Raw genomic sequence first — 13092 nt, forward strand, 5'->3', positions numbered from 1 at the left:
TGTCTTATAAGAAATCCATGAATGAATATACAAAAGCCATTTTGGATCTTAGTCATTAGCCTATATAGTGCTTAGATAGGGCTACTATTGGCCCACTATCAGAAAAGATATGATCAACGTGGTTAAAAGATGAGATAAATGTTAAAAGTTTGCTCATGAGCAACATCTCTTCTCAATCAAGCTCATTTTTATCATTAACCCTTTACCCTTTATGTAGTGGAAAATGGATATCTTCAAACCGTTCATCTCAATCACAGAATAGAAAAAGTTCATCTCAATAACGGTAGACTATTTCATGAAATAACTTAAAGTTAAAGCCTTGGCCACTACAACAGAGGCCTAAGTCGAGAAAATTATGTCGAAAAACATAGTTTATAGATTCGTCCTATCTTGGTCTATAATAATGGATAATGGCAAATAATTCAAAATTTTAAAGTTTAAGAAATGATGTTCAAACCTTCATATCGACTTGAGATTCATATCAGTAGCCCACCCTCAGTCCAATAGATAAACCAAAGATGTGAACAAGACAATATTAAAAACCCTGAAAAAGAAATTAGACGCAATAAAAGAGAAATAGGCTAACAAACTTCTCAGGGTATTATTGCCCTTAAGGATAACCACCAAGGTACTAATAGAAGAAACCCAATTTCACCTGACATTTGGAATGAAAGTTGTGGTGCCCGTCAAGATCAACTTTTCAAGCTTAAAAGTCAAATTAAGGTTAGAAGAAACAAATGAGAAAACTCTTAGGGTCGATCTAGACCTTATTAAAGAATAGAAAGATGTAGCCCTAACATGAATAACAGCTTATCAATAGAGGGTATACAACTATTATAATAAAAAAGCCTGAAGTAAGAACATTTCGAAGGGTAACCTAATACTTAAAAGGGTCGAAGCCTCCGAAATCGATGACCAATGTGACAAATTAGCTTTAACTTAGGAAAGATTATATATAGTTAAAGAGATCATCTTTGATGAGACTTACAAGCTACAAGACATGAATAGCAACACCATTCTAAGGACATGAATGTGAATAACTTAAAGGTGTATTATCAATAGCTTAGATACACTGGGCTCATACTGTAACCTAAAAATCAATGAAGTTGTAACAATTATGTTCACTTCACAGTGCTCATGTTTACTCTTCGCTCTAAACAACTTAACAAAATTTGACTTAATTTTTTAAATGAATTCTCAAGCTAATTTATCCTTAGATATTTAAATGAATTTTTAGATCACTTTAATCAAACTTAAAGTTTGGATTATTTTCAGTCAAATCAAATACCGATTAATTCATTTTGGATAGTTCAAGGCAAATTCATAAAACTTATGTCACGACGACCTTGACAATAGTTAACCAAGCTTAAACTTCTTCAAGTAAAGAAAAAAATGCTGAACTTATCGTTGATAGCAACTAAATTTCTTTCGAGTTAATATATCTCATTGCAAAAAAATAATATTTGATAGAAGTTTTGGTAGAGTGATTCTTATCCAAGACTACAACAAAAATCAACCTTATACGTCAGTAATTTTAAACAAAAATTTACAAAAAGTTAAAAAAAAAAAGCTATGATTCAGCAACATTAGTAGCAGCAATTGCAATGGCACTTTTATCATTAAGAGCAATAACAACAACCTCGACCTGAGCGTTCAAAATGGCCTTAAGCTTAGCATCTAATACCCCATATTCATCTTCATTCTCTTTCTCTTTCCAAAACTGATTCATAGAAGGCCTAGATCTGATATTGTTGATATCAATATTAGGAAAATCGAGGTTGAAGTAAGTAAATTTGAATTATATCTCATTTTTGGCCAGATCAAAGGCACTTAGTGTGTTATACCTGTAAAACTCTACTTAAAGCTTAAAAAATTCATCAGAGGCCTTGAAGTCCTCATGGCATTTTTCTTCAACTCTTCATTTTTCTTCTCTTTAGCTTCTAGCTCAAACTTCAGCCTAGCTATCTCAGCCTAAGTGTCACTAAGTTTTAACTTAGGTTATACCCTCATTAACTTTACTGAGGCCTTATTAATATGCACAATTTCAAGTTTGGTCATTAGCTTCTATATTCTCTTTCTTTATTTAGCCTCTTTTTTATGGGATGCACTGAGATTGGACCTAAAGTTGCCTAGAGCATTTAAGCTATTCTTGTGTTATTTGCTCAGGGCGACCATGTCTTTCTCAACCTTGAGCAAATAAGCCATAGCAAAATAGGCATGATGTAGGGTCTGGGTAGTGTTGTTAAGAGGTTGAGGTGGAAGCTTTTGATGAACTACATAAGATGAGTTTTGACTTAAACAAAAATAAAAATGAAGAACAATAAACAAGCTAAACTAGAGTTAAGTAGTGCACACTAAGGGAAGGGACTGTGACCTTACAGAATCTCTTCGTAATGTCAAGGTTCTTCACGATATCATTAGCTAGGGTGTACTCTAGTATCATGTAGATTTTTTTGAATTGGGCCTTAACACCCTTAACTTGAGATTCTCTAAAGTAGAGGGGGAAATTTTAACCTTCAGCTTCTTGTTAGGGGTACTATTAAAGAAAGCTTTCGATGAGCTGTTGACTTTGTTTTTTGATTGATTAGGAAGTGTTGTGCTGAGGTGCTCAGTAGTTTATCCATTCTAAGGTTGGTGACCTTATTTTCCCTATGAAAGAGGGCATTGAGCTGAATATTCTTACTTTAGATCTTTTTGGGCCTCGATTTGTGTTGGAATAGGGAAATGTTGAAGCCCTTGTTGGTGGACATCTTTGCAAAACTAAGTTAAGTGTTAGATAAAAATTAAATGAAACAAAGAATCCACGAGGTTACTTCACACCTAACCTAGATTTTATTTTATTTATTATTTCAAGGGAGATTAGTTCGTGGGCATCTATAACGAGCTCCCCCTTTGAGTGTAGTCCATTATTTTATCCCAATCTAATAAGTTCAGGATGGATAGAACTATTGGCACATTTACAAAAACATTGAGCTCATTTATTATCTCATAGGCCTCAACCTCAGTCTCACCATTCTTATTTATTTTTGCTTTTGAAGGCAAAAGAAAAGCAGCTTTCAATTTTTGATAAAGCTCGGGGTAATCAACAAATAATTTTTTATTATGCTAAGCTGTTACCACCTCCTATCACTGGGTACCTTTTAATAAAAAAATTTCCTAAATAGAATAAGATTGGGAAGAATATCAAAGTGTTGGCAAAAATTGATAAAACTTATTATGTACAATATAGAGTTGGGAGTGAGCTGAGTGATAGATAAATTATAATAATTAAAAATTGAACAAATAAAAAATGTAATAGAAACCTTAGACTGGCCATGAATGAATCCCAATATACATAAAGTCGATATGACTCCAATTTATTAATGATTCAATCTAAGGAGTTTGCTATAAGGAGTTTGGCATTAACTATACCTTTCTCTAGGAAAATAAAAGTTCGTTACTAGAATGCGAATGTAATGAGTTGAACACACGTTAAGGCAGTCTTCAGGATTATCTTTGCCTTTTGGTTTTTTCATCACATATTTGGGGATTACATCGAGGTTACAAGAAGTATATACAGAAACCTTAACCAACTCATCCTGCTTTAGAAGACTCCCCTTCTCATTATCACTTTCTTCAGTCGAGGTACCTCATTTCTCTTGTTCCTTCTTAAAATCATCCTCATAATCAAAATCTTCACTACTAGAAGATTTTGACTCTTGAGTAGGAGCAAGATTTTGAAATTAAACAGTAACTAAGAGTAACATAACCTTGGAAGAAAAAGGGCAAAGTAGAAACCCCTTAAGAAAAAAAGTAATCTTAATGAGAGTTGACCAAAAGGGAATGAAAGTGACAACAGAAGCATGGTGGTGGTGAAAGAGCAAAAAAAAAAGGAAAATTGATGAGACTATACCCTATAAGGGAAAACAACTAAAAATAAAAAATATCAATTATAAAAGATGGATCGACCTGAGATATAGGATAAAAAAGTGGAGGTGGATTCTCTAAATCAAAATTTATCTAAGCATAGAGCTCATTTGTCCTTATGACACATTTTGTTCTTACCCAAGCATTATTATAATTTCGTTACCAACCTTCCTTGGACATTAGATTAAACCAATAGGCCAATCTCTGATAGTCACGACCTCCGATAATTGATGGAATTAGGTTATTGTCATCCTTTCTGAGCTAACCTCTCTTAGGTTCTACCTTGAAACACTTAACCTCCTCAGAACTAAAACTAAAATATGTAATGAAAAGTAAATACTAAAAAAAATAAAGAGAAGGAAAAAAAAAAGAAGAACTGTAAGGTCAAAAAAATTTTGAGGTCTAAAAATTTAAGTCAAGTTAACAGCAATGAAAGTAGAAAGGTAGAAAATGAAGGCCCCAATGGCCCTTTATATAATTGCGCCTCAAATTAGATAGGTGACCCAAATTTTACCATGTGTCAAATTGCAAACTAAAATACATCTTTTTGTCTTTCCCGTTTTAGATTTTTCTACTCAAGCTACTTCTTTTCTCATTTAATGCCATTAGACCAGCTAGACTAGACAGCCTCTCAAGTTAAACTGGATGGCTCTCTAGGATAGGCCAAGCAGATTCCCCAACCTGAACCAACTTGAGGAATCGACACCTGGTTCATCATCAAAATTCAAAATGAAGACTTGAATCCAAACTTCTAAAAAAAAGTCCAAGTCCCACATCGACGAAATGAACTCTTATCTTAATCCTAGATCACCTTTGACAAAGGGCACCTCGATCACTTTAAAGTTAGCTATGCATTCAACCCTAAACATGTGTACAAGATTAGACCCCCACCAGGTCAGACCACAGTTTGCGATCGGTTACCCCAAATGTTGACTTCTACATCGAAATTGACTATAAGAGATCAGATCTCATGCCTTCTCCTTTCATTTGATCGACTTATACAAAATAAATTAAATGCATACCCTATAATGTAACATTCATATTATTGGTAAGATAATAGAATGTTAGGGGCATTTAGTGGTCAAAATAGCATATTGGTCTTTTTTTTTATTAGGAACCCTACGCATTGTCACCCACTGGTCCCCTCCTTCTCATCTATAAATACAGACATCCAGGCATTATTAAGATGGGTTTTTTCTAATCCTGATTCTATATCTTTCTCTCATTACAATCTATTCTCTAACTTGAGCATTAGAATGCAAATGTAGAGAATACTCCCTACCTTTACCTTTAACCATTTTTCTCTTGTGTCTTTCTAGGAACACTCTCATGTAGGAGTTCGGCACAAACACCAACAAAGAAAGGATGACCAACAATAAAGAGTTTGGATAAAAAGATTTGAGGATTTGAAAATATAAATTAAACTGAGAGCTAGAAGGGGACAAATGAGAAGATGCAACAATGGCACTGCAATAAGAAAATTGTACAAGTTTCTTTGATAAAATAGAGAAAAAATTTGAAAATGAAATAAAGCTGTCATTTATGAAAATCGAAGGCAAAATACCTTTAAAAAGTACTGTTCATCTTGTGTTTTTGGCTAAACTTGTTTTGAAAATGTTTTAAAAATGATAAGAATAAGCAAATTGTTGTTTTTTCTAATTTCCAAAACATTTGCAAAGATTGATGCATGTTTTATAAAATTCAAAACAAAAACATTTACATACGTAATATTATTTAATGATATTTTCAACTAAGGGTGTAAATAATATATTAGTACTTGTAAGTTTTCAAATTTGATTCGAATAAAACTTGAATTTGACTTGATTATTATTGAGTCGAGTTCGAGTTCAAGTAGCTCGACTTATCAATCGAGCTAAGCTTGAGCATTTTTATACTCGGTTCGAGTAGCTCGCGAGCCTAATCGAGCTTTTATATTTAAATATATATTTATTATTTTAATTAATAAAATATCTCAAACTTGAGCTTGAATTCGAACACAAATAATTAAGTTTTTATCGAATATAAGAATCGAGTATATTTTTATATGTTAATAGAGTTTAATTGATAGAATTTGAGTAGCTTAATTTTTATTTCAAATTGAACTTGAGTTAAAAAAATAAAACTCGATTGAATTTGAGCAAAATTTCGAGTTTTGAGTATTAAATTTTGAATCAAATTCAAACTCAAATTTAATATTATATCGACTCAAACATAATTGATTATACTCCTAATTCCATTTATAGCCAATCGATGCAAATAGAAATGCATGGAAAGTCGCAGTTAGCGTCCCCATTGAAAGGAGGATGAAATGTTACTCTGATTGCTTGTAAAAATATTGTTTGAGGATTATTTTTCCCGTTAAATACCCAACTCCGGTTACTTATGAAACAGCCCGGAATTAAACCACACGCTCCCATTTCTCGGCAGTGAAAAATATAAGAAAAACCACAACTAAAGCTCCCCGGCGAAATCTAACCGTATAACCTCAACTTAACGTCGGCTTCACACTCCATTGTATCCTGTTTTACAATTGGATCGTGCTAAACACGTAAAGAAAAAGAGCGTGAATCTAACACTTCCTATCCCGGTATGATATCTCCCTATCAAGGCTCTTCTGATGGACCCACTCGCTGCTCCAGTCGTTTGTAACCACGAGAGTTCTCCCACCGTACACCTGGAAGATAAGGATAGAGGGAGAAACAAATCGAGAGAAAAAACGAACAGAACTTCTAGAGAGAGGAACAGAGTACTGTGGAGAGAGAAAGACTCTGAAGAAGATCTGAAATCGAACAACCGAAGGTAATGAGCTGCGAAATTTCTTTTCTTTTCTTTTGTCTTTAATTTGGTTTGGGTTTATATAGATGATTGTAGTTTTAATTTTGTAGATGGAGGAAGGATTTTGTTCTCTAGATTTGTTGTGTTTCTAGTTGGATTAAGTGGTAAAAACTTTGGGAGCTTTCAAGTTTGGAAGGTGAAATTAGGGTTTTTGGTGCGGAGGTAGTTAAACTGTAGTTTGGATTGATTGGAGAAGGTGAATTGTTTGATTAGAGACTGGAAAAAGGGGAAATTAGGGTTTTAAACCCTAATATATATGTATGGATTCGGGGACAGTGGTTGGAGAAGGAAAAGACGGTGAGAGAGAGAAGCAGAGGTACATGGAGAGCAAGGTTTATACTAGGAAAGCTTTTAAGGATCCCAAGAAAAACAGTCTTCTCACCACCACAACCAACAACATCAACGTCAACAGCGCTGCTGTCAGCACAACCGCCGCCTCTGATACTGTGAAGAACGAGGATAACTCCAATGACAATAACAACAGCGATAACAACAACAACAACTCCGCTGAAGCACCAGCTCATCCTCTGCCATTAGGGTATGGGGATCCAGCTGACCAACAGCCTGCTCCGCGCGTAGATACTGCAGTGTCTGATGACTCTTCAAGTCCTAACAAGAAGCAGGTTGTGGCAGGCAACGGAGCTGTGAAGCCCAGTTCTGAGAACCGGGTGAAGTTCAATTTGGCTTCAAGGTCAAAGCAGGAGATGCAGGAACTGAGGAGGAAGCTGGAGACTGAGCTTGATTTGGTGAGGAATTTGGTGAAGAGGATTGAAGCTAAAGAAGGCCAAATAATTGGGTTTAATAATTTCCGTGTTCCATTGAATGACAGTCTTGATTATGGATTCAAGAGGTTTCAACCAGAGGTGGCTTCAGTGGGTATTTCTAAGGAGCCTGTTAAGCAATCAAGGTCTTTGAACCAGTTGAATATTTCTGTCTTGGAAATTAGTCAGGGTGCAAATGAAAATTTGGAGAAGGAGAAGAGAACACCTAAGGCCAATCAGTTCTATCGAAATTCTGAGTTTTTGCTTGCAAAAGATAAGTTCCCGCCAGCTGAGAGTAACAAGAAATCGAAATTGAATGGAAAGAAGCAAGGAGGAGGTGAATTCACTCATGGGTTTGGTATAGGTAACAAGTTCTTTAAGAGCTGTAGTTCTTTGCTTGAAAGACTAATGAAGCATAAGCATGGTTGGGTCTTTAATACTCCTGTTGATGTCAAGGGTTTGGGTTTGCATGATTACTATAGTATCATTGAGCATCCAATGGATTTGGGTACTGTGAAATCAAGCCTTAACAAGAACTGGTACAAGTCACCTAGAGAGTTTGCAGAGGATGTGAGACTGACATTTCGCAATGCCATGACATATAATCCTAAGGGACAAGATGTTCATGTAATGGCCGAACAGCTATCAAAGATATTTGAGGACAAATGGACTGCTATAGAGGCAGATTATATTCGAGATATGAGACTTGCAATAGAATATGAAGTGAGTCTTGCTATGCCAACACCCAGAAAGTCACATCCAATGCTACCACCACCGCTTGATATGAGAAGGATCTTGGATAGATCAGAGTCGATAATACGTCCTGTTGACGTGAGACGAAAACTGATTGTTACTACTCCAGGTAGGAGCCCTACTCCAAAAAAGCCTAAGGCAAAGGATCTGTATAAGAGGGATATGACTTATGAGGAGAAGCAGAAGCTTAGCACTAACCTTCAGAGTTTGCCTTTGGAGAAGCTGGACAACATTGTACAGATTATTAAGAAAAGGAATTCAGCTCTCTTTCAACATGACGGTGAAATTGAAGTGGATATTGACAGTGTGGATACTGAGACTCTCTGGGAGCTAGATAGATTTGTTACCAACTACAAGAAAAGTTTGAGCAAAAACAAGAGAAAAGCTGAACTTGCCATTCAAGCTGGAGCAGAAGCTGAGCAGATTGCACCAGAGAAGGTAAAGCTTTCTGTCATAGTTTCTTATGTAATAATCTTTTCCCAAGAGATGCAGAATTCATGCTTATGTTGTATTTAGTTGCAGACCCCAGCTCCTGTTTTGGTGGAAGTGCCAAAAGAAGCCACAACTGGTAAGTTTTCATGTTATAAGGATGATGGTACTTTGGTTACTGCATGCTTGGTTGGATTGATACTAAAAATTTATATACTTCTACCTGCAGATGAGCAGAATATGTCCACATCACCTGCTGAAGTGGAAAAGCTTGGACATAATGCTAGTAGGTCTAGTAGTTCCAGTAGCTCTAGCAGTGATTCTGGGTCTTCTGCAAGTGGTACTATGATTTATTTCTAACTAGAGTGTTTTTGGGGGTACTTTCTCTCTTATTGTTCTAACTTATATAGTGCTTGTTGCAGACTCTGATGGTGAAAGTTCCTCAGCGTCTGGGTCTGATGCTAGACATTCACCATTGTCTTGAATGTTTTTGATTCAGGTATGATAAAATGTTTCTGTGTCTTGTAAAAATTCATGATTTGATTCCTCGAAGTTCCTTGAGTGTATATGCTTGTTTTTAAGTTGCATCTTCTGTTATAGAATTGTATACAGTTTTGTTTATACTGTGGTTCTTTGGAATAGTATGAATGGTGTTTATTGATGACATTTGATATAAACGGTAGTCAATATTCTTGCCTGGAAGTATCACTATGTAAGTGAATTAAAATTTGGATGATTAAACAATTAGATGAGACTTCAACTTGGGGGTCTCATATTCAAATCTTGAGGAGGGGAGTGTGAGGTTTATAAGATCAAGAGAGTTACCTCCCTTTCATTTGAAATAAATGGGCACATGTAAAAACAAAGAAAAAAATTGTAGACCTTCTATGTCTCAGCAAATTAATATTGTTGTGAGATGAAGATGTATACTTTCTTCTTTTTCTCTATACAATTCATTCATCATTGGTATCCCATTTGGTAAAAGGGAAAACATCATTTCGAACAGATAATTATTCAGTATTTGGCTTATGTAGCCTCCAATCATCCAACATTGAAACTATACTTTCTGGTTTTATTGTATGATTGAAATCAACTGTGATGGAAAGATGACATCATATTAGTGATGGAAAGAGTGGTGTTATACTTGATATTCTTGGTAATAAATGTTTATTCATTCTGTGGTAACTCATTAGGCATACCGGCATCTAGGATTTGGCCTGTAGATGCTAGTCTATGAAATATGAAAATTTATTGTTGTTATGGTTCTTCATAGTTCTGCTTTTGGGAATTTTTTTCCTAGATGCTTTGCAGTTAGTTTCATATCTATTAATTTATGATAAAATGTGTAGTTTTAACTCTTCTGATCATCTGTGTTTTTACAGAGGTTTGGTACCATCTTACTTTTTTAAACTTCGAATTTGTTGTTCTTTTGTGTTTACAATGTACAGACATGATATGTCAAGAGAAATAAGTTTGCAATATTGAGTACTCCCTTTGTGATAAAATTTCGGTCATGAGTCAGAAATAAATTAGTTGCTGAGAAATACATGTCTATTTCATTTTTTTCCTGATGGAGTGAGGCACTTTTCTGCATGAAGAATTATATTAATCCTCATGGGTTAATGCAATATATAACAAACAGGCTATGAGCAACCTCTCCACTATGTTGTGGGGAATCTACCATTTTTTGTTGGTTGTATTTAATGCAAATAAAACTACAGATAACTATATCTTTGTGAATATATTCATCTGATCTAGTGGTGGACATCTCCTTTTACCTGACTGTACTTAGGTGAATAACAAGTTAGTTAATGTGTGGTGGTTTTCAACTAAAAGAATTTCTGATAGACCTGTGTGCTAGTTATTACATCCACCTCATCAGCACCAACAACAACAATAACAAACTAAGCCTTATATCCTATAACTTTGGGGTCGGCTGTATGAAAGGTCAACAAAAATAATCATGTTTGGTCGTAGTTTTGAATCTTCTTGCGTCACTCATTTTTATCAAAAACAATATTTTCCTCTACTTTTTTAACCCTCATATCATCAGTTATTGCTTGCATCCACGTCTTTCGTAGTTTACCTCTAGAAGCTTTTATCTCTTCCAAAGCTAGAAGCTCATTTCTCTTAGGTGGTGCACAACATCCACCTGATCCTTTGGAGGAAATTTAGTCTTTTTTTTTTTCCTGGAGATATGCAGAATTGTGAGTCAACCTTGCAATTTTGATAAACTTTCCAACCAAAATTTTCTGATCTAGTTTGCAGTGGGCTATGTTGTTCTGACTTGGTCTGCTTTTAGTATGTTGTCTGTGAATGACTGTGCAGAGGCTTGGGTTTGGTGTAGCATTATATTGCAATCCATGTAAATGGAGAAATATGGTATATCATAAGTTGTATCATATTGTTTCTTATGGAATACAAAAATAGGATGAAACTTGAAAGTATTCTATTCATCCACCATGCCAAGAAAATTAATGGGATTCAACTTTGCCATTAGTACAACCTTGCTTGTTATGGGAGCAAGGGTTTTCTTAAGATCTTTTAGTTAATGGGAATCGAGCTTTGATTTCTCTGGATTTTTTAGCCCCAATTTATAGGAAACATATTCTTGTTTTCTTGTTCTGTTATATCTGTATGATGGCTCTGAATTGCTTTCCTAGTTGGTAAATTGATGTTTTGTGGTCACTGCGTGTTATTGACTAGTGAGCTGCTTTGTCCTAACAGACACCATGCGCTTATAATTCAGTATTCTACAATAAAACGTTTCCTTAATTGTTATTGCAAATTGAGTGGGAAACTGTTTGGAATTAAAGACGTTAAGATGTGGTTTAGTTGAGCAGCTGCTACTGTTTATGATGAAGGTGGTGGCTATAAATATATGATGCTACAAATGTTGCCCTTACCTCTTTGATTTCGTGGACGTGTATAGTGGATTTAGGATCGTTCGATAAGAGTAGTGTGTTTTTCTGTAGCTTCTTTGGTGTTTGAAAATAAAGATGAAACCAACTATGTGCAATTTTTTTTTTTTGGGGGGGGGGGGGGCTGAATGGGTCCTTTTGAATGTACTATTCAAAATGTGGACTAGGGGAATGAAAGCGAGGTTGAAATAAGATCAAATACCTGTCTCAACGTTCAATTGTTTGCACTACCTTTTGACAATTTTCTACAACCATCTGTGATATTATAGTTGGTGCAGTACTGGTACTATTTACTAATTTGTTGTGTTTTTTCTATCTTTGCAGTGGCTGATCTAAGAATTTAGAGTAGGTGCTGATCCATTGTGATCCTGAAGCTTTCCAGAATCTCTTTTATGAAATTGAAGTAGCATTTGGAGTTGTTTATGGTGCCTGGAACTCGAAGGGTTCCATCCATTTAGCCACTGCAGAGTGCAGAGCGGGTCTGTTTCTGCTTTTGTTGGAAGTCGAAACTAGGCTACAACACTCTCCATGTGGACAATCTGTATAATATGGGTAGAATGTGGTGTCCATGGTTAGGAAAATTTAGGTTTCTTTTACGTGGCACGTGTACATTGCTAACTGCTGCTACTCATCCTTAGTTTCAGGGGGCTTTTCTTTTCTTTTTTTTTTTTTTTGGGTTTATGGTGTGGCAGATTCAGGAGTCTTCGATGTTATATACAGAAAATTGCATTGTAATTCAAGTTATGAATTCATAATTGCTTCTCATGAAATAATTAGTGATTGGTTGTCTTATTTGTTGGCACTTGGCATCTCTCTTCTCATAAATTTATTTATCTTATTATACTACTAGTTAGTTACTTCCCTCCAAAGATTTGCTTTGGGAATTGGCAGCAGTGAAAAAAAAAGTTGCACTTTCAACATTTCAAAGTACCTGTTATCTTTCTCTCACCGCTTCATAATGGCTTAGTGCATTTCCTCCAGGGGTAATTCATTTTCCTTTTATGGAGTAAGGATAAGGACTTTTTACTGCTATGAAAAAAAATAATTATAAAAAAAGGAAATGACATCTTTTTAAATTCATGAGGAAATCACAATCACAATTTTATCTTTTAAAGCATTAGTTTGTCTTCATATTTTTCTGAATTTCTGAAATCAAATAAATGTAATTAAATTATATACAAATTAAAATATCAAAGTTAAATTGAATTAAAAGTAATTTGTTAATAATATAAAATTATTTTACATTAAATATAAAATTAACTCTGTTCATAACAAAAATTTATTAATGGTTTTTTTGTTGATTGATATTTCGTATTTATATTCAATATTTCCTATATTAACCATTAATTTATTATTAGTGATTTATATTGATTTTTCATACAATTATATTCGGCCACATTATTCATTAGTAATGAATTGAAAATGAGCATACAACTAGACACTTTCAAGAAGACTTGCCATCAAAGTTATCACTAAATAGCAAATAA

General features: G+C 34.7%; 1 protein-coding gene across 2 annotated transcripts; it reads left to right on the forward strand.

The window, feature by feature from the left end:
• The first annotated feature begins 6624 nt into the window (after positions 1-6624).
• LOC111316799 (transcription factor GTE4-like) lies at positions 6625-12407 on the forward strand. 2 transcript variants are annotated; one of them, XM_022918948.2, is made up of 6 exons: positions 6625-6705; positions 6792-8693; positions 8772-8823; positions 8914-9024; positions 9107-9183; positions 11930-12407. In XM_022918948.2, the coding sequence occupies exons 2-5, from the start codon at positions 7002-7004 to the stop codon at positions 9166-9168; spliced, it is 1917 nt and encodes a 638-aa protein (XP_022774683.2). In that variant the 5' UTR covers positions 6625-6705; positions 6792-7001; the 3' UTR covers positions 9169-9183; positions 11930-12407. The 2 variants fall into 2 exon arrangements, with proteins under 2 accessions (XP_022774683.2, XP_089609520.1); XM_089753394.1 differs by having other exon boundaries at positions 8778-8823.
• Positions 12408-13092: the final 685 nt, after the last annotated feature.

The sequence above is a fragment of the Durio zibethinus genome, chromosome 24 (assembly GCF_047325235.1).
Source record: "Durio zibethinus cultivar Kanyao isolate XHJ-2024 chromosome 24, ASM4732523v1, whole genome shotgun sequence".
In the NCBI taxonomy this organism is placed as follows: domain Eukaryota; kingdom Viridiplantae; phylum Streptophyta; class Magnoliopsida; order Malvales; family Malvaceae; genus Durio; species Durio zibethinus.

What these genes read in the sequence shown, in the direction of transcription:
- LOC111316799 (XM_022918948.2), top strand. Translation starts at nt 7,002, where the DNA reads ATGGATTCGGGGACAGTGGTTGGAGAAGGAAAAGACGGTGAGAGAGAG. An exon ending in AGCAGATTGCACCAGAGAAG is followed by an intron (nt 8,694 to 8,771) that starts GTAAAGCTTTCT and finishes TGTTGTATTTAG; the next exon opens with TTGCAGACCCCAGCTCCTGT. An exon ending in TTCTGGGTCTTCTGCAAGTG is followed by an intron (nt 9,025 to 9,106) that starts GTACTATGATTT and finishes TGCTTGTTGCAG; the next exon opens with ACTCTGATGGTGAAAGTTCC.